The sequence below is a fragment of the Miniopterus schreibersii genome (assembly GCF_964146895.1).
Source record: "Miniopterus schreibersii genome assembly, chromosome: 3".
Lineage (NCBI taxonomy): Eukaryota > Metazoa > Chordata > Mammalia > Chiroptera > Miniopteridae > Miniopterus > Miniopterus schreibersii.
Genome location: NC_138103.1, coordinates 36,046,722 through 36,066,631, shown reverse-complemented (window position 1 = coordinate 36,066,631; position 19,910 = coordinate 36,046,722). Strand labels below are relative to the sequence as shown.

At 42.7% G+C, this 19,910-nt stretch overlaps 1 protein-coding gene across 1 annotated transcript in view; it reads left to right on the top strand.

The window, feature by feature from the left end:
- The first annotated feature begins 12,456 nt into the window (after positions 1–12,456).
- SNX24 (sorting nexin 24) overlaps positions 12,457–19,910 on the top strand; it is a 117,855-nt gene continuing 110,401 nt past the window's right edge. The window contains exon 1 of the mRNA XM_081132595.1: positions 12,457–12,602. Coding sequence (XP_080988721.1) covers positions 12,543–12,602 — 60 coding nt within the window. The 5' untranslated portion in view covers positions 12,457–12,542. The remainder of the gene's footprint in view (positions 12,603–19,910) is intronic.

The window sequence follows — 19,910 nt, the reverse complement described above, 5'->3', positions numbered from 1 at the left end:
AGTGAGGATTTAAAAAAAAAAAGCACGTGACTAGGTATAAAGCTAAATGGATACTTCACTTTTCTTGTGACCCCTGCATGGGTGGTCATCTGATTAAAACGAGTCCAAGAGACGGGAGTTCAGGAACAGTAGCTAGAGATAGGATGGGCCAACATTTTCACCCTGTTTTAAAGGAAGGGAGGTCACTGTAGTGAGGAGGAAAGAAACCTGAGAAAAGGAAGTCCAGTCTCACTGGGAACTTTGGAGGCATTTCCGTGTGTATTCACTAGCTGGGAGATGTGTATGTCATGCTGTCACTCTGTGTGACGCAGTCTCTGTTTCAAGGTATTGAAAAAAGACACTGCAATCATTCCTAACCCCACAGTGAAGGATATGGTTTCAAGTAATAAGGAATGTAGATGGCTGGCCAGACACAGAAATACTAAGAGGGAATTTGAAGAATGGTATGAATAATTGTTCATCACTCTGTGTAATCAGGGCCAAGAAGAGACGTCATGGTAATCTGTGGATGAGGTCCTTAGAATTTGGGCCAATAGAAGTATAATGTGAGCCACATGTATAATTTTTATTCTCTATAGCCAAATTTTATTTTTATTTTTATTGAAATTATTGGGGTGACATTGGTTAATAAAATTATATAGGTTTCAGGTGTCAATTCTATAATACATCATTTGTATGTTGTATTGTGTGTGCACTACCCCAAGTCAAGTCTCCTTCCTTCACCATTTATCTCCTCTGTACATACCTCTTCTACCTCCCCCCACTATAGCCAAATTTTAAAGAGTAAAAGAAATAGGTCAAATTGATTTTAATATTTAACCCAGTAGCTCTAAAATATTTTAACATGTAATCCAATGTATTAAAAATTATTGTGATATTTTACATTCTACTTTTCATACTGTGTTTGATCCCCAGTGTGTATTTTACGCTTTCATCACATCTCCGCTCAGACTAGCCACCTTTTAAGTGATCAGTTCTCATACCTGGCTGGTGCCTGTGATATTGGGCAGCGCTGATTTAGACAATGCCTGTGGAAGTGGAAATGGAGAGTAAGTCCAACAGCTAGTCTGTTATTTACTATCTCAAATTCAGTGAAGAATTTGAAGCTAAATAAAAAGGACTAGTAGGTGTTGCTCTCAAGGGGAGGTACAATTTATGTGTAAGACTTTGTAGCATGTTGCTTTGCAAGTAGTGCGTATTCAATATCTACTATGAATCAATTGTAGCACTGTATTGCCATAAGGAAACTTACAGTCTGTCTAGTGCAACTTCCTTATTTTACAGATAGGCAGATCCAGAGTTTAAATCATTATGGTGGAACTGATTTTACCTCTTAAATCTGTGTGATAACTGTCTATGAGCATTCTTTCTTGAAAATGTATTGGTAAGCTTTTCAAGATTTTTGTTCTAATCATTAACATAGAATTCTAGGAAGTCCTTTGGGATACAGAGAATTTATTTCTTAAAGATTCCTTCAGAAGTGGCTAAGAATAGAATATTGTACAAAACAGGAAAGTTGTGGCTTGCTATCTAATCTTTTAATGAACATGAAGAAATATAAAGTATTTGTCTTCCTTTCTCTTTTCACATACTTTAAAAAAAATTCACTAAAGATGGAATAAGTTGAAGTATTTTTCTTTACTGAGCAAAATGGAAACTTTGTAGTTAAAGTCAATTAAGATAAAGCTGCCACTTGTTCATACACAGAATTATTTTTCTATTAAGGCCAGTTAATGGGATAAACTGCCTTAAGGAAGTACTTTGAGAGAAAAAAAGATTCTATTTTAAATTTATATATATGTAACTTTAATAACTAAAATCAGACAAAATTAGCAATACTAAACAATAAATTGCCTTCTTACTGCTTCTGTAGTCAAGTCTCACATTATCTTGATTTTAACTTATATTTTATTTCCTAGATCTTATTTCAAATGTCCTTACTATATATGTGTATAAGTATGTGTGGATTTGCATGTGTACATGCATGACAGTAAGTTTGTCAACAGTTTTCATGTCTAAATTCCAGTGAAAAATGTTTCCCGGCCTCTAGTAACTTGAGACATAAAGTACAATACTTACCTTGTCTGTTACATTGCTTAGGTATCATTATTTTGCCAAACCCAATGAGTTGATTCTGTTTCTGAAACCTATTCCCTTCTCATTTCTACTGTTTCTCTCTCAAGATCAAGATCTTGTGACCTTGTTCCAGAACTATCTTAAGTATCCTGTGAAATAAATACACATTCTTTCCGTCTCCTTGCCCCTGCCAGTCCTACAACCTGCTGCTGCAATGATCTTCCTAAACAAGTCTTATTATGGTACTATGCATAGAAATCTTCAGTAGATCCCTATAGACTAAAGATACAGTCGAAATTATCCAGAATCTTGTCTCAAACGACTGTTCCTGTCTTGCTGTTACTCCCTTCACCCACCTTTTGCTTTAATCCAATGGTGCTCGTCTTGTGAACATGCTTAATTCCTCCCTAGCTCAATGCTGTTGATGTTACCGTGTCTCGGTTACCTTTTTCCCTCTACCAGCAATTGTTTGAATCCCATCTATCCTTTAAACTTTAAGTCCACATCTTGTATATATGCTTTTTAGTCTCCTAGCTAGTTGGAAGCTAGGAACCTCCATTGATCTCTCAGTAGTACTCTAGCAACACTTTGCACCTTTCAGATTATTCCTGTGCATGTCTGTCTTGCATTAGCGTTGTCTGTCTGGTTGTCCTACCTTGACTAGTCTGTATGCTTCTTGAGAAATGACTCTGTCCTTGTTATTTCTTGTAGAACCTAGTGTGGTACAGCCAAGAGAGTGTAATGGAATGATTAAGAATAGTTATGCATTTAGCCTGCCAGTTTGAACCCTGGCTCAAGAATCTATATCATTGACTTGGAGCAAGTTATTTTTCTCTAAAATTTAGTTTCCTTATTTGTAAAAAAGAAAGTAATAATAGTACCTGTTCAGGTGCTCTTTAAGGAGCTTAAGATGATTGATATGAATTTCTCAGCAATAGCAAGTGCTTGATAAATAGCTATTATGCATCCAATAAGTGTTTACCTGCATTTTGATTGTTTCACCAGTCTTTAGGGCTACTTCAAAACAATGGGTGTATGCTTCACTAGGGTCTCAGTGGGTTTACCAGAAGGGTTTCCTCTCAGAACAGTTTGACCCGGAGATCTGCTCTCAGAGCCCTGGGGGCTGAGGATCAGAGGTAGAGGGGAGGAAAGCTTGCAGACAAAATCCCCAACAATAGTTTAGAATTACTCCTACTACAGAGATACTCTAGTTAAATGAGTCTTGTCAAGAAATGAGCCAGAGACCTTAAAAGCCTGGGGAAAAAGAAAAGAAAGTCAAGATAGAAATGTTACACCCAGTTTTCACGAGATTAATTCACAGAGACCGAACTGAGTGTTTGGAATTTATTAAGCCGGCGGCTGCGAGGGGGTCCTGCCCTAAACAGACTCGCAGCCTGAATAGTCTTCGCAGAGAGAATATAAAGGCAAACCCCACATTCTGTTTGGCTGAGGGGGCGGGTGGGGGCTAGCGAGGCGGCAGACAGGAGCTAAGATAAGTGTTCATTAACCTTCCTGGTTATTCCCTGGAATTTACTCCCTGGAATTTTTAGGGGCGGAAACCTTTTACAAAGTTTACAAAGAGCCAGGGGAAGGGGAAGAGGGCATTGTTTACCAAATTTTGTTGCTCTGGCTTACCTTCAAAGTAGCGTTGTCCAGGCTGAAATGGGAGTGCTCGACTTCAGAAATACGGTAATTGCTTAGGAAGAGAGAAGTTTATTTTCACCCAGGAACACATACAAGAACCTTGACTATGTTGTAAACTAAGGGAAGTAGTAATCGATGAAGAAAAAACATGGAAAATTAAAGGATGACAACAGTTGACGGAGTGGTGGTCATCCAGCCTGACCACTGCAGTGGAAGTAAGAAAGGAATCTAGGGAAATGGAGATAAAAATGGTTAAATTTTATTCATTCATTTACTAAATATTTGTTCCGTCCCTACTATGTGTCAGGCACTAAAGCGGGGGTGGGGAAATCATTTGGTCTGGCCCTGCCGAGGCAACCGCAGGCAGGACTTGAAATTCAATACATCTAGGAGCTTTTTTCATAGCTAATATTTAAATTGATAATTCTGTTCGGCCCGTGAATGATGTTATAAATATCCAAATGGCCCTGTGGGAAAAAAAGGTTCCCCACCCCTGCACTAAAGCAATGGATTGGGTATCAGGGAAGGAGAAGGGGGACGTGTGTCCAGGATGACGCCGGGATTTCTGGCTTTGATGGCTTAGGGTGCTGCTGCTTCCATCAGCTGACATAACCTAGGAGGTGAGGTACAGGTTTGGGGAAGGATGTTCTTTAGAGCGTGCTGTTCATGAGGTGCATCTGGACGTCCAGCATGAAGATGTATGAAAACGGAATTCAGGACTAAACAGTCCATCATCAACTGAGAACTATGACCACGCTCTGTCCCTTAAGACCATGGTCGTTAAGGACGGCATCCTCAGAGAGCAAACGGCGAGGCCAGCCTGCTGAGGGCACAGTGCGGGGCCACACCAACGTTTCAGGGAGGATTGGAGGTGAGGTCAGAGGGACGGTGTCTCCTAAAGAGGCGGGGCCGTTTTCTTCCTGTGAACAAAAGGGAAGGAAAGGAGGAGTATGTTTGGAAATAAAGCCTGAATGCTTTTATTTTGGTGGTGAAATAGGAAGTTAAGCCATCATCAGGGAGTGACGCCAGAGGAAAGGAAAACACAACACGAGGGGAGGCTGGAGAGCAACGGGACCTGTTCAGAAAGCCGGAGATAGAACTGTTGGTGAGCAGCGACTTTCGAATGAGTTTGGAAATCACGGATTTACAGTGAGCCAACCAAAGAAGGTATTTCTTCAGCCGTGAGAAAGCAGGACTAAAACAGGTTGTTGGATTCATTCAAGATTGTTGGGTGTGAGAGAATACCAAGGGGGACTTTTTTAAAAAAACCATTTAAAAACCTAAGGAGAGATGAAGGCAAGAGAGGCGACCGGCATAAATTTGGGGATAAAAGATGTGACAACGTGAAAGATTTTCTGGTTATGAGGGAATCGGAGAGAAGGGGTGGTCCAAGGAGCAAACCTAAGTTTCAGAAATGACATGAGTTTTTAGTGTATTGTCACTTTTTAAAAATAACTTCAATATGGCAAACAGGGCTCTTCCGTTGTGCGCAACTAGGGTTATTTCTGTGGATTCCTCAAATTTACTTGTTGATTTGCCAAAGTATTGAAAGCTTTGGCATGTCAGGAAATAAAAATTGACTTCAGGTTTCTGCATTTTAAATTAATTTTTATTTCATCGAATTAATACTGGCACATAGCTTGAAAACTAACTAGCATTGGAAAGGCCAAGTAACAAAATACAGTGGTTCCAGGCCTCACGCGTACCCAGTTTCCCCAGTCTTCTCAGAGCTAACCCCTTTTTACTCTTACCTACTTTTCTGCCATTTATAAGCCTTCACATTTCTAAATATAAAAAGTTTAAAAATGCATAGATTGCTATATTTTGAATCAATTTCAGGCATCATCTACTTGTCTTTTTTCATGGCGACGAGAGTTGAGTTCTCTTACTCTGCCATCTTTCCTTCACACACTCACGCCCCTCACTTCCAGTGTGGTGGTTATAATTTTTGGTTACATCAGTATTCAGTATTTACATTATTATGCCTATACAAGCATTTTTCACCACTGAAAGTTGTGTATTTAATCATGATTATTTTCATGTTTTAAGAAAAATAAGTTTTCTTTTTTAGAACAGTATTAGAGCAGTATGGTGGCCCTGAAGCGTCCCTTTGCCTCTCCCCTGGGCTGTGTCTCCTGTTCTCTCTACCCCCATGTTTCCTTCTTTCTCAATCTATTCCCTCATTTTGATGGATATGCCGAGTACCGAAAAGGGATACACAGGAACTATACTTTTGGGACTATTTGACCTTAATCCTTGGTGGGTAATTTAGCTGAGTATGTGCTGAAAATCATTTGGTCTAGAATTTTGAAGACATCGCTCTATTGTCTTCTAGCTTCCAGTGTCGCTGATGGGAATTCCAAAGCCATCCTGATCTTATTTATATGAGCTGTTCCCCCCATGTCCCAAGACTATAGGATCTTTCATCCCCAGGGTTCGGCATTTTCATAGAGATTGGCTATAGTGTACGTTTGCTTTCATCCTGTGTGGGTGCTTTCAGCCTGAAGACAGGACATTCGGTTGCAGAAATGTTCTTGAGTTAGTTTGCTCATGATTTCCTTCCTTCTGTACTCAATGTCTTCTCCTTCTGGAAGACCTGGTTTTTTTGGATAGTGGATGTCCTGCACTGCCGCTGTTACTTTTCTTTCCTATTTTCCATCTCTGTCATTTTGTTCTACTTTCTGAGTGTACTTTGTTTTCTGATTGTTCCTATTTTTAAGTAGCTTCTTGTTACTGTTTTATAGATACAATATCTTCCTGTATCTCTCTCTGAGGATATAAGTGATAGTTTACTTTTAAAATATGTTTTTATTGATTTTAGAGAGGAAGGGAGAGAAAGAGAAATATCGATCAGCTGCCTCCTGCATGACCCCTACTGGAGATCGAGCCCACAACCTGGGCATGTGCTCTGACCGGGAATTGAACCAGCAACCTCAAACGCACAGGATGACATTCAACCAACTGAGCCACACTGGCCAGGGCTACTTTTCAAAGTTTTTTCCCTCCGTTTGTTTCCTCAAAATTATTTTTCTATTTTGGTCTTTCTTTCATGTTAAATGCTTTCCTGAGGTATCTGTTAATCCTTGGATGTCTCCGATGATTGACAGTGGGAATTAAAAGCTGATTAGAAGCTCCGAGTGTAGTCATGGGGCCTGTCAGATTTGAGTGTCACCGAAGAGTGATCTCACTGGGCTGTTTGTAGGGAATTTCCAATGTTCTCTCTAGATTTTTCCTCTTTGGCAGGTCAGATTTCCCAGAGAATTACTTCTGTTTCCTGCCTGGAAAGTAAAGTTGTAGCTGCCGGCCTCTGGAAGGTTTCAGCATTGGTCATTTGATGTGTATATGGTCACTTACCTCCAGATTCCAACTATTTTTTGGTAAGTTTCCATGCCCTCAACTGGGCCAAGTCAACTTTCAATGCAAAGACTCTTTTCCCCTCTCTCAAGGATATGTCCTCTAGGATTGTACAGAGGTGGAGGAGGGGATTAAAGGATCTTCCTGATTCTCGGTTTTCACTGAGTCTTCCTTATTTTTAGCCAACTGCATCCCATTCTAGAGGTGCCTGCTGTTCCCTGTCTCTGAGCTTTGGAGTGTTGTACTGTGTAAATCAGGTTGACTTTCAGCTTTCCCACTGCTGGCTTAAATTTAGCTTTTTCTTCTTTACTGAAACAGTGACTTCTCATCCATCTGTTCTCTAGCTTACAAAAATATTGTTTCTGTTCTCTCTTCTCCTGTTTTTCCTATCTCTACAGGTTTAAAAAAAAAAAAAAAGAAAACAAGAAAAATTCCTTATTATAGTTTTACTGGGGCTGGAAGAAGGAATGAAATTAGTTATCTATGTTCAATTTACTATCTTAACCCAGAAATCTCTACATCAGCGTTTTAAACTGCAATATAGTATTTTTATCCACAATATAAAATTTGTTTCCAAATTTTTGCCATCATAAACAATGCAGTATTCTTTTTAAATTTTCACCTAAGGATATTTTTTCCATTGCTTTTTCAGAGAGAGTGGAAGGGAGAGAGAGGGAGAGAGAAAGAGAGAGAGAGAGGGGAGAAAGAGAAACATTGATGTGACCCATTGGTTGCAGCCGAGGTACATGCCCTTGGCTGGAATCGAACCCCGGACCCTTCAATCCGAGGGCTGACCCTCTAACCACTGAGCCATACCAGCTAGCACTACAATGCACTATTCTTATACATACCCTTCCTGCCCTGTACATATGGAACTACTCCTAGAACTGAAATTTCTGGACTGAAAATGTGCCTGTGAAACTGTAATAGCTACTGTTAATTTGTCTGTCATTCAAAAAGGCTGTCTAGTTTACTGTCTTACCAGCAGTATTCATGTCCCCACTTCCTTGCTGACACTGGAAGAATCTTTGAAATTTTTGCCTATCTAAAAGTTGAAAAAATGGTACTTCATTATTTTGATTTGCATTTCTTTGGTTACTGCTGAATTTAAGCCAGCATCTCTGCTCATGGGTATGTGGTAGCTAGCCTCCACGAGGGCCCCAGTTACTTCTTGTCTCCCGAGATTTAAGCCATTGTGAAATTCCCTCCCATACTGAAGGGGGCTAACCTGTGTAACCAGTAGGGCATTGCAGAAATGATGAAGTATGTCTTCTGAGAGTAGGTGATAAAAAGTCATCGTCACCTCTGCCCTGAGCTCTTTTGGATCTTGCTTTGGGGGAAGCCAGCCTTGATGTCTTCAGGACATTCAAGCAGCCCCATGCAGGGGTCAAAGTGGCTAGGAATAATACCTCCCGCCAACAACCAACTTTAACTTGCTAGGCATGTGAGTGAACCACCTTGTGTGGACCCTGCAGCCCAGTAGAGTCTTGGGATGACTGTAGCCTCAGGGACATCTTCACTGCAACCTGAGCTGCTCCAAGATTCCTCACCCACAGAAACTGTGGAAGATAATTACTATTTATTGCTTTAAGCAGCTAAATTTGGGGGTAATTTGTTAGGTGGTAATAGATAACATCTTTTCCGGTCCATTTATATTCCTCTGGAAATTGCCTATTCACAGTGTACATTTCCTATTGTGCCATTAACAATTTTATGTATTCTTTCATATGAAATACACATTTTGTTATACATGTTTTCAATCTTTTTCTGTTTATTGAAAGTTTTTAAACTTTATGGTCTTTGGTTTATGTTAATTTTAGATCTCTAGTCTAAAATACAATCTTTCCCTTAGTGTCTTTGACATTTTGTATATTATTAGACTCTGTCTACCTTAAAATCTTGTTTTTTTTCATAGAGCTTTCTACTATACATGGAATTCATTTTGAAAACCTACTTTATTTTTCTCCCAGATCAGTATCCAGTTACCCATAAACTATTATACCATTTAAACTATTTTTAAGGTTTATTAAAACTTTCCTATTTAAACATTTATTAAAACTACTTAAACACGTTTGAATAGCTTAGTCTTCCCCTCATGGGTGTGAAATACCATTGTTATTTCACAACATGAAATAACATGTTGCTGTATATCCAGAGATCTAGTTCTGGGCTGTTTGGTTCCCTTGGTCATTGTGTGATTCTGCTCCAGTGTCATGTAAGGTTTAATTACTATGGCTTTATAGTAATAGATTAACTTATTCCCTCATTCATTTTCTTTTTGTTCAAACTTGCCCTGGCTATTAATTTTTCAAAGGAATATTAGAACCAGTTTGTCACTTCTCTTAGCTTGCTGGAGCTTTGATTGTATAAACTTCACAAATCATTTTGATGAAAGCTTACATCTTTAAAATACTGATTCTTCCCATCCAGGAACATGATATAACTATTTTCAGATCTTTTTTTGTGTATCCTTTAGTCAAGTTTTTTGTTTTTTTTTCAATATAGGTCTTGCACATTTACTGTTAAGTTTATCCTTAGACATTATAAGTTTTTAATGCTGTTATTAATGAAATCTTTTGGTTTTCCATGTTATTTTCTAATTGGTGTGTAAGAAAGCTATTGTATATGAAATCTATTGCTTGTATATATTGATTTTAATATCTGGCAACTTATGAAACTCTTTTATTCTAATAATTTATAGTTGATTCTGTTTTATGTAGGTCATTTCATCTACAAATAACCATAGTTTTCTATTTTCCTATCCAATAGTGGCACCTCTTATTTCTTTTACTTGTCTTATTGCATTGGCTAGGGCCTACAGCAAAATGTTAGACTATAGTTGTAAAAATTATTGACACTGCTATGATGCTTCCTCATATGATGTTGAATAGGATATCTGCTATAGTGTTATGGTAGTTAATCTTTATCAAATTAAAGAACTTTCTTGCTATTTCTAGCCTATTAAGAGTAATTAGGAAGAGGTATACAGATTTATTAATATTTTTAGGATCAATTGTGATACTTATTTTCTAATATGACAATATTGAGAAATACATCAACAGATTTCCTAATGTTTAGCCTTCTTTACATTCCCGGGATAAATCTTATTTGGTTATCATGTGATTGTCTTATAATTGAAAGTTGAGTGTAAAATACATTCTATATAGATTTTGGTAAAAATTTCTAATATGTTAATACTGAAGGCAGTTTATCATTAAATTTGCTGAAATATATTCCTACCCAATACGAGATAAATGTGGTATTTTTAGTGTAAGATTTTCTACCCAGATTCCAGCCGAATTTTATTATTTTGTTTATGCGAATTTTTTTGTTGCTTTTATTAATATATACTAACTGTTCATTGTCTTACATCTGTATTTGCCACATATTTTTACCAATGTTCTGAGAAGATATTTAGCTGGCCTGTCACAGATTGTAGGGTGAGGCTAAAAGATTTGTAGAAACAATAGGATAATACATTTGCCATGTTCTCTTTAGTGCTATTCTTCTCTCCCCTTCTTAGTGGTTGGTTACTTGCAGAACCTGGCTAGAAATTTCACTCTTCTAATGATTAGCTAGTAGTTTCATAGTTATCTATCCTCTCTGAACCTCAATTATGCCACCTGTAATAATTAAAATAAGAACTCCACTTATGGTTGAGCTGATAGACCTTCAAGAACACACCCATGTATTGAGAGCTTGTATACGTTTTCAGGGAGGCAAAATTAAATTATACACAGCTTATTAGTACATAGCAAATGGGTTTCATTTGGACCATCTGTCAGATCTTCACCGGCCCACACATCTCTGCCTCTTTAATCCAGCTGGTAAATAGGTAAACCACGCCAGACAAAAATATATGTGAAAAGCTACTAGCAGATTGCTTTGGAAGGATGGTAGAGAAAGCATCCTAAACGCTTGACCAGCAAGCTGTAGCCCAGTGATTTTCTAATTACATAATCGTGGGTTACATCACCCATTGAGACTTTTAAAACCTGTTTCAACCACTCCTGAAATCGTGTTTTGGGTCTTCTGACATCAGTTGCCTATTACTATATTTAAAATAAAAAACAGAAATGCTGCTCCTGAGTCCTTGGTTCCTGTCACGTAAGTCTTATTGCGCATAACGCGTCCGGATGGGGTGGCCATGCCTTTTCCGCGAGCCACGGTTGCGGCAGCGTGGTGCACCTGCCGCATCCCGCTGGTTTTGAAGAAATGAGTAAAAACTTACATAAAGCTTTCAAGAAAAATGTGCCAGGCAACATGGCAAGCAGGCCATAACTTTTTTTTTTTTTTCAGGGTACTTTCTCCAAAAGCCTAGTGGGTGAGGCAGATAAACAAACCACACAGGACAGTGTGGCAGTCACTGGAGGCTCAAGGGAACCCGCAGGCTGGGCTCTGACTGGGCTGCCTCAGGAGGTGCGGGCCCGCAGAGGGAGAGGAGGGGAGATCTCTCCAGGGCACAGCTCTGCGGGAGCGTGGAGCTCCGAGAGGCAGACCCACCCTGGAACTGCGGGTGTGGGCGCGGGGTGGTCTTCCCATCAGCCAGCGCCGGAGGCGGTGCGGCGTCCGCGCGGGGAGGCCCCGCAGCGCAGGGCCCGAGCCCGCGCCCTCCGCGGCTCGCGGTCTCACGGAAACCACACTCCCCGGCTGCGGGGCCCGGCCTCGCCCGGCTGCGGGGCGCAGCTGTCCGCCCGCAGCTCCCGCAGCCCTGCGCTGAGGTCGCTTCTCAGTGACCCGCGAGTCACCTCCAAGTTTCCATCCTGATCTGTGCTGGATGGAAGCCGAGGGAGACACTCGGCGTTTACAAAGGTCACCTGATCGCTTCATCTTTTAGATACTTTCAGGTTATTCGGCAACATTTTAGAACCGGAGCAAGGAGCCCCAGCGCCTGTCTCAGGGACCAGGCGACTTTCGGGCTCCGGCTGAGCCCCCGTCCCAGGTTTGACGGCTCACTCGGAACCACAGGGACACGGGCAAGTTTTGGTGAAAGTTGGAGGGTTCAGGGCTAACGCCAGCCGAGAGTTAAAATGAAAATCCAACCATCCAAAACACAACCGAGGGGCTCCCCGCTTTCCGTTCCTCGCGGTCCCGCAGCGCGCTCAGGGGGGTGTCCCGCGAACGGCCAATGGTGCGCACGCGGAGCCCGCGGGGCAGGGCGCGCCGGGAGGCCCGGCAGCGCGAGGTGCGCACACCCCTTTCTGCAGACTCACAGGTTTCAGGCCCCGCCTCCTCCGGGCCCAGCCGGCCTCCGCCGCCTTCAGGCCCGACCCGCGCGCCCGGAGCCCCGAGCCCTCCTCCTCCCGGGCCCGGTCCGGCGTCCGCCCGCCCAGAGCGCCGCGCGGGGTCGCGGGGTCGCGGGGACCCGGGCGCCGCGGGCGGGGGGAGGGAGGCGGGGCGGCGGGGCCGGGGCGGAGCGGCGGCCGCGGGCCCGTCCCCCTCGCTCTCCGCCCGCCGCCGGCGCGGCCATGGAGGTCTACATCCCTTCTTTTCGCTACGAGGAGAGTGACCTGGAGCGGGGATACACGGTAGGCGCGGGCCCCGCGACGCCGGCCCGAGGCTGCTGAGCCGGGGAGGCGCCCCCGGGCCGCGGCCGCCCCCGCGCGGGGGTCCCTTGGCTACCTCCCCTCCCCCGGCCCAGAGGAAGGGCTGCGCCCGGGCGCGGTTGTCAAGGAAACGGGGCCCCCTCCCCGCCGTGCCCCGGGTGCCGGGGTCCCGTCCCTTCCACCCCCCGGCCCCGCTCGGGGTCTGGCGCCGCGGCCCGGGCGGCGAGTCCGCGGACGCGGCGCGGGCGGGTCTCCCGCGGGCCCGGGAGCCGGGCTGCGCTGCGCTGCGCTCCTGGCGCAGCTGCTCCCTCCGCGCGGGCACAGGGGGCCTCGCGGGGGTGGTGCGGCTCCCGAGTCCTGTAGGTTCCCTTCAGGTGGATACGGTAATTTTAAAAATCACCATTTGTTACTATTTATTCGCCAGAGTGAACAGATGTGGTGCTTTTAGATGGTGTCCAAAGTTTCCCTCCCCCCTAGTTTTGTGCCATAAAATGGCTAAATCTGGTGCTTCATGGGCACCTGCCCCGTGCCTAGGACTGTGAGCTTGGAGAAGTGAAAACCAGGGCCGCGCGCTCAGGGGGGAGGGGCGGGGGGCCGGGCCAGGCCTGGGACCTTTGGGGAGCAAGGTCAGTAAGTAAACAGTAGGTGGTTGGTTGCCCGGTGAGCTTAGACATCTTTCTCTAGACAGTCCCTGCTAAGGGGGGAAAGCCTCCGGCTGGGTAGACCTTGGAAGAGTTTCTTCCCGGGTGGGCTTGGAGATTTCCGAGGGCACCTGTTACACTAATTTAGCAGGGAAGTGTTTGAACCTCTCCTGTTCCACATGTTACTGGTTTTTGGTGGCAGCCTATTGGGAACCTTGTATTTTCACAGGAAGGATGAAAACCATCCTCTCAAAGGAATTCTTGAGTGCTGTAGTGACTGGGGGGAAAGTCCAGGGAGTATGTTTTTAGAAGTAACAGACTATTGGACCCAACTGCCCCCAAACAAGTTGGGCTCCGTGGTGGCCGTGATTTATACAGATACTACTTTCCCATGAATTGACATTTGGTTACCTGTTCTGCAGCTTCCTTGAAAAGGGGTGGGGGTAGAGCTTCAATATGAAGTGTTCCAAGCTTTCTCCTTAGGCCTAAAACGCTGGTTGTCTTTCATTTTCCCAGCTCTCACCTCTCCCACCAGCATCCACAATCATGGGGGGCCTCCCATCTTTGGGGCATTCTTAGGATCTGAAGATAAGGCTGCTTGTTGGGCACCTTGGTCTTTAGATGAAGGTGGCCTCAGTAGTCTAAGCTACAACTTAATTACCCCCCCAAATAAGCACTTCTAAGTAGATTAAAATTAAGGCTTAATGGCCATTATTGATTTTCTTCTATTACAGGGTCTGTGTTTTCCTTCTCCCCCCAAGTTTTCATATATCTTTTTATTACCCTCATGATTGCCAGGGATCTGCCAGACTCCAGGTTGTAAATTAAACTGATTTGGAAGGAGTCCCCCCCCCCTTTTTTTTGGTAAACTTGGTAGTTCGAAGATTACTTATATGATGAGAGTTTGTGTGCTTTTTTTAAAAAAAAAATCCTAACTTATTTAGCTTGGTAACCATATTGTTAAGATACCTTCTGCAAGTGATATTTTCCTTTGTGAGTTTGTGAAGCAGCTATTAGACACTTTGTTCCCTCAAACAACTATTTCATAATTACACAACAGTTTCTTCATTCAGTAGATGTTAACTAAGTATCTCCTCTACATCTCTTGTAGGACAGGGTTATGGTTAGTAGGGAAGGGTTAGGGCTAGGTAGGGAAGGGTTAGGGTTAGAAAGGGAAGGGTTAGGTAGGATAGGGTTAGGGAGGGGAGTGTTAGCTGGAGAAGGGTTAGGGAGGGAGAGGGCAGTTCTGCTCTGCCCCAGGGTGTTGTGCGGGGGCGGGGGGGGGGGGGATGAGGCCGGAGGGTGCTTAGGAATGCTGACTTGAAATCTTCAGATTTTTTGCTGGGATTGTGGATTCTACAAAGAGGAAGTACAGGGCAGAATATCGTCTCAGCGGAAAGGCATTTCAAACTCCCAGATTCACCAAAAGCAAAGGCAGCTTCTAAATCATTTCAGTTTACAAAGAGGCAGGAGAGGATATTGTAACAAAATGCCAATGAACTCAAATATTACTTCATGGGGAGGCTGTTCTCTACGCACCAGGCTTCTCCAACCCCCCACCCCCAGCTCATTTAATATCTGTTTCCCTGCTAGGCTGTGAGCGCCTTGAGTCTAGGACAGTGTCACTGTCCACTGCTGTACCCTACGTAGTATAGCTTGTCACAGAGCAAGAATTCAGTAGCTGTCTGCCGAATAAATAATGAATGATTGAGTCTTCTAAGAGGAGATGAAAATCAGAAGAGCAGAGTAACTGCTGACAGGGATGGGGGGAGACCAGCTCACTAGCCTTGAGAGCTGCAAAGGAGGCTGGACTTCAGCCTCAGACAGCGGGAAGCCACCGGAGAGCTTTAAGGAAGGAAGTCGCATGATGAGCTTTGCATTTAGGAAGATGACCCTCAAGCATTACTCATTTAAGAGAAGTTTGCAAAACTTGAGAAAGAAGAGTTTGAAAGCCTGAACTAAGGCAAGTTGGAAAGGAAAGGGGATGACTACAAGAGTCCCCAAGGTCTCATGATCAGATGTGAGACAGCAGGTTGACTCCCATGGGTGCGTGTACCAGAGACCAAATGAAAACTGAAATAGGGGGGATATTTCATCTGGGGACCTGTTGAGTCTTTGTGGTGGGTGAGGCTATTTGATTTTGGAGTTCAGGATATCTAAGATCTGGGCTAGAAATATGTCTCTGGGGGGTCGCTCAGCATAAAAGATGAAAAAGCATAAAAGTTGCTGTTAGGAAGACCATGTGGAATGAGGAAAGAGTGAGAACGGAAGGCAAAACCTGGCACTTGCATGAGCAAAGAATTATCCATATAGCGTCTAGAGGGAGAAGGAAACCCAGAAGTGTGAGGCGGGAGAGAAAGAATGGTAGACACAGTACAAGAAGGAAGGTGCTAGGTGTGGCCGAGTGGCCTCCTTAGGGGAGGATGCAGAACCATCCACTGGTCATGAGGGGGAGCAGGTCCTGGGTGCGGGTGTAGGCTGGGGTTTTCAATTTTCAGACACGTTGTTGGTTAAAAACAACAACACTAGAATTACTACTTAGGTGACAACATGAGAGTTTGACTATATTAGCTATCACTTTTCATAGTGCTAAAAATTAAGGCATTGAATTAGGTGGCTTTTCAAGTCTGTTTTAACTGCGTTGTGCTTAAGCAAACATGTTTTCCTTGGGATCTGGGTTCTCATGGATTACTTGATGTATCCTGCTTTTCAATACATAAGGCAGCTTCGTACATACACGATCATAATACTGAGATATATGCAGGCATCATGATTGTCTTCATGTTTTATTGATTAAAATACAAAAATAGAAAATAATAGTGAGCCACCATGTACCCATCCCTCACCTTCAATATTTCACAGTTTTTATTTTAGTTACCACTCCTCATTCTTGTGTTTTTTAAAATTCTGGACTACTTTAAAGCACACCCAAGGTATAATTTCACCTGTGACTGTTTCACCATGGCTGTCTGACTCGTAAAGACTTCTAAAACGTAACCCAAATGAACTCATACCTCAATGTGAGCAGTACCTTTGTATTGTTACTGTTCCAAAGTCTGTGTGCTGGATGCAGCAAAGGGCTAAAACTCAGAATGTCAGAATTTGGAGTAAGGAAAGGTTTATTGTTCAGGAAGGCTCAAACCAGGGGGGAGACCTAATCCTAAAATCCATCTGAAGAAAGTACAGAGTTCAGGCTTCTTTTATGTCAAGGGAAGGGAAAATGGAAGGGGCTGTTTGTGTAAAAACTCAAGACCCCTGCCCTGCCAGGCATGGCTCAGCGGTTGAGCATCAACCTAGGATCCAGGAGATAGGGCACTCATGGTCAGGGCACATGCCCGGGTTGCTGGCTCCATCCCCAGTCTGGGGTGTGCAGGAGGCAGCTGATCAGTGACTCTCTCATCATTGATGTTTCTGTCTCTCTCTCTTCCTCTCCTTTCCTCTCTCTGAAATCAATAAAGATATATTTAAAAAAAAACAAAAACAAACAAAAACCTCATGACCCAAGCAGAATTCTTCGGGTGATTAGCATGTCTAAAGCAGGAGCAGGAGCCTGAAGGTCATGGGGACAACTCCAGCTTGAACCGGGTGGAGTCAGAGAGACCAAGCACTTCACTCTGTTACAATGTAATCACAGTGCTGGTTGTTTTTGTTTTTTGTTTTTTTAATTTATCTTTATTGTTGAAAGTATTACAGATGTCCCCTTTTTTCCCCAGTGACCCCTTCCACTCCCACCTACTCCCTGCCCCAGGCCTTCACCACACTATTGTCTGTGTCCATGGGTTATGCATTTATGCATATTAACATAACCACGATGCAGATATTGCCTTCAGAAAGTATTATCTGCATAATCACCTGCAGAAAGTATTATTATTGCCATTTTATATTTGTGAGAATGAGACTGGGAGGTTGAGTTAGGGGGCCTGGCTACCTGAGAGCGGCCCTCCTCTCTCTGTTTGCTTCCATCCTCAGAGTAGTTTCCACCAGGTGAAAAAATGGTAACAAGCTGCAGATTTAAAAAAATATATATATTTTTTGTATACTACAACATCTAGAGGAAGAGAAGGAAGACATTTTTTTTTCCACAGAAGCTCTGAACAACTACATCTCTCTTCATATCCCGTAATCCCCAGTTGGTTCTCAGCTGATCCTATTGCCGGGGGAATCCTGTGTGCCGACGGGCTGAGGCCAGGGCTACCTGAACCAGTGGCCATGGCAAGGATAGGTTAGCCAGAGGGAGTTAAACTAGTTAGAGGGCGTCTGGAGCTGGGTCTGAGGTCAGTCATTCCTGCCACCTAATTCTTTAGACACCACAGTGGGAGAAGGTCAGAAGGCCAGCGAGAGTACAATGTCCACAACAGTACCTTTGAGTCACCCATTGTAAGCATCTGTGATGAAGGAGCCCTTTGTGTAGCAGACACAAAGCTGGCGAGAGGCCTCACTCATGGTGAGCACACAGCGTAACTGAACATTAGATACATGCTGAGTGATGAAATCAAGCATTTGTAGGATATGTTGCTTATGGTACTTACGGATAAGAAGTACAATTTGAAAATACTCTTGAACATTAACAAACAGAATGCCCCATTCCCTTAAAAATCAAAACAAGAGCATCGAATTTTGCAACTGTAGTGCTTAGAAATTTAGGGACAGAAGTTTGTTTTCATTGAGCTAAAAATACATTTTAATCTTTTTTCAATAGCTTTTACTTTGTAATTTATTCTTTTTATATAAACTTTTAATTTTGAAATAATTTGAGATTTGCAGAAAAATGGCAGGGTTAGTGGTGAGAGTTCCTATACACCCTTCACCCCGTTTCCCCGTTGTTAACATCATGCATTACCATTGTAATGTTAAAACAAGGAAACTAGCGTTGGTACATTACGATTCACTAAGCTCCAGGCTGTATTTGAGTTTCACCAGTTTTTCCACTAATATCCTGTTTCTGTTCCTGGATCTGATCCAGGAAACCACATTGCATTGTTTCCTCCCATTTGATGTGATGCTAAGTTAGTAGTCCAAATTATAGCACACTGTCTCAAAAATGAGGCAAGCGGGCTATTAGAAATGAACCTGTACAGATCAAATAGAATATTGTTCATTTCAGATGCTTCCTGGGTGAGATTTGCCAGTTGGCAAAAGCCTATTTATAATGTTCCACCCACTGATGACCCAAGCTAACACAGCCTCAAGGTGAGGGACACAGGCTATGACCTCATGCTGTTTGCATTCAAATCTGGCTTCCAGCCTTTAGCCCAGGAGTTTGACTTTGGGAAAGCTACTTAATCTCCCTATGTCTTATTTTCCTCATCTGTAAAAGGGGAGAGAATACTATTACCTACCTTAGAGGGTGGTTTGAGGATTAAATGAGATTATCTTTGCAGAGTGCAAGGAATGGTGTATCCAGCTATGTTCTTGATTGAGTCTTATTATTTCGAGTTGGGACTGCCTCGACTTTTACTTTTTAAAAAGCACTTTAATGTGAACTAATAATGTAAACAGAAGTCCAGAAATATTTATGCTATTTACTTCAGAAGTAACAATTACCTATAACCAACTGATCTTACTACAACTTTCAAATTGTGTATATCAATTCAGGCTCAGTTTTTTAGCCTATTTACTATGCATGTGTTTTTCCCCAGCCAGGATCCTAAAGGCTGATGCACTTACATACACGATTAGGGTGTAGTATTATAGAGGGCACAGCGACACATCTTTCCCCCTCTTCATTCTCTCCCGTTCCCACTGCATCCCTCCAAAGCAGAGGACCCCTCAGACTCATCCCTTGCCTTCTTACGCTGGTCTTCCAGGCGCTCATTCAGCTGTTTCATGGAACTTCCTGTTATTTTGCTTTCTATATGTCTTTCCTGTTTTAATTTTCAGTTATTGTCTTATTTCTTCTCTCTTTTAAAAGTAACTGTTTATTGTGGAAAAAATTTCACCATATTTAGCAGCGGAGAAAATAATGACCCCTCTACTCAGCTTTAGAAATGATAAACTCAGGCCAGGTGTGCGTCCGACTCTTCCCACTATTCCTTGTAAGTCCTCTTGCGTTAAATCTCAGACTTGTCTGAACGTTTTCAGTTTGTATGTTTAGATTCCCCTTTTAAAGTATAATTACAATATCATTATCATATACTTCAGAATAAGCAATAACTCATAAATATCAAGCCATTTTTACACCCAATTTTCCCATGCATGTTCCTTTTTTAAAATGCAGTTTATCTGACTTGGGATTGAAACTAGGCCCATAAAATGAGATTGCTAAATATGTCTACTTAGTCTTTTTTAATCTAAAGGTTCCTTCTCCTTCTCTTTGTCTGTTTTTTCTTTTATAATTATTTTGTTGAATAAACTGTGACATTTGTCCCCGTAGACTTTCCCACAGTGGCTTTTGCTGATTAAATCCTTGTGTCATCATTAACACACTCTTCTGTTCCTTATATCGTGAAAAGGTAGAGGCGTGATCATTTTCAGATTTGATTTGTGATGCTAGGAGCCCGCCATTGAAGAGCATTGCCTAGATCTATTAACTCATTCGTGGTTGCTCAGCATTGATACGGGAATCATTTTCTTTTTATTTATTGGCTTGAATAAATGTATAAAGAAAAACGTAGTGTAGTAAGTTAGTTACTCTGAGGTGTAGTTTTTA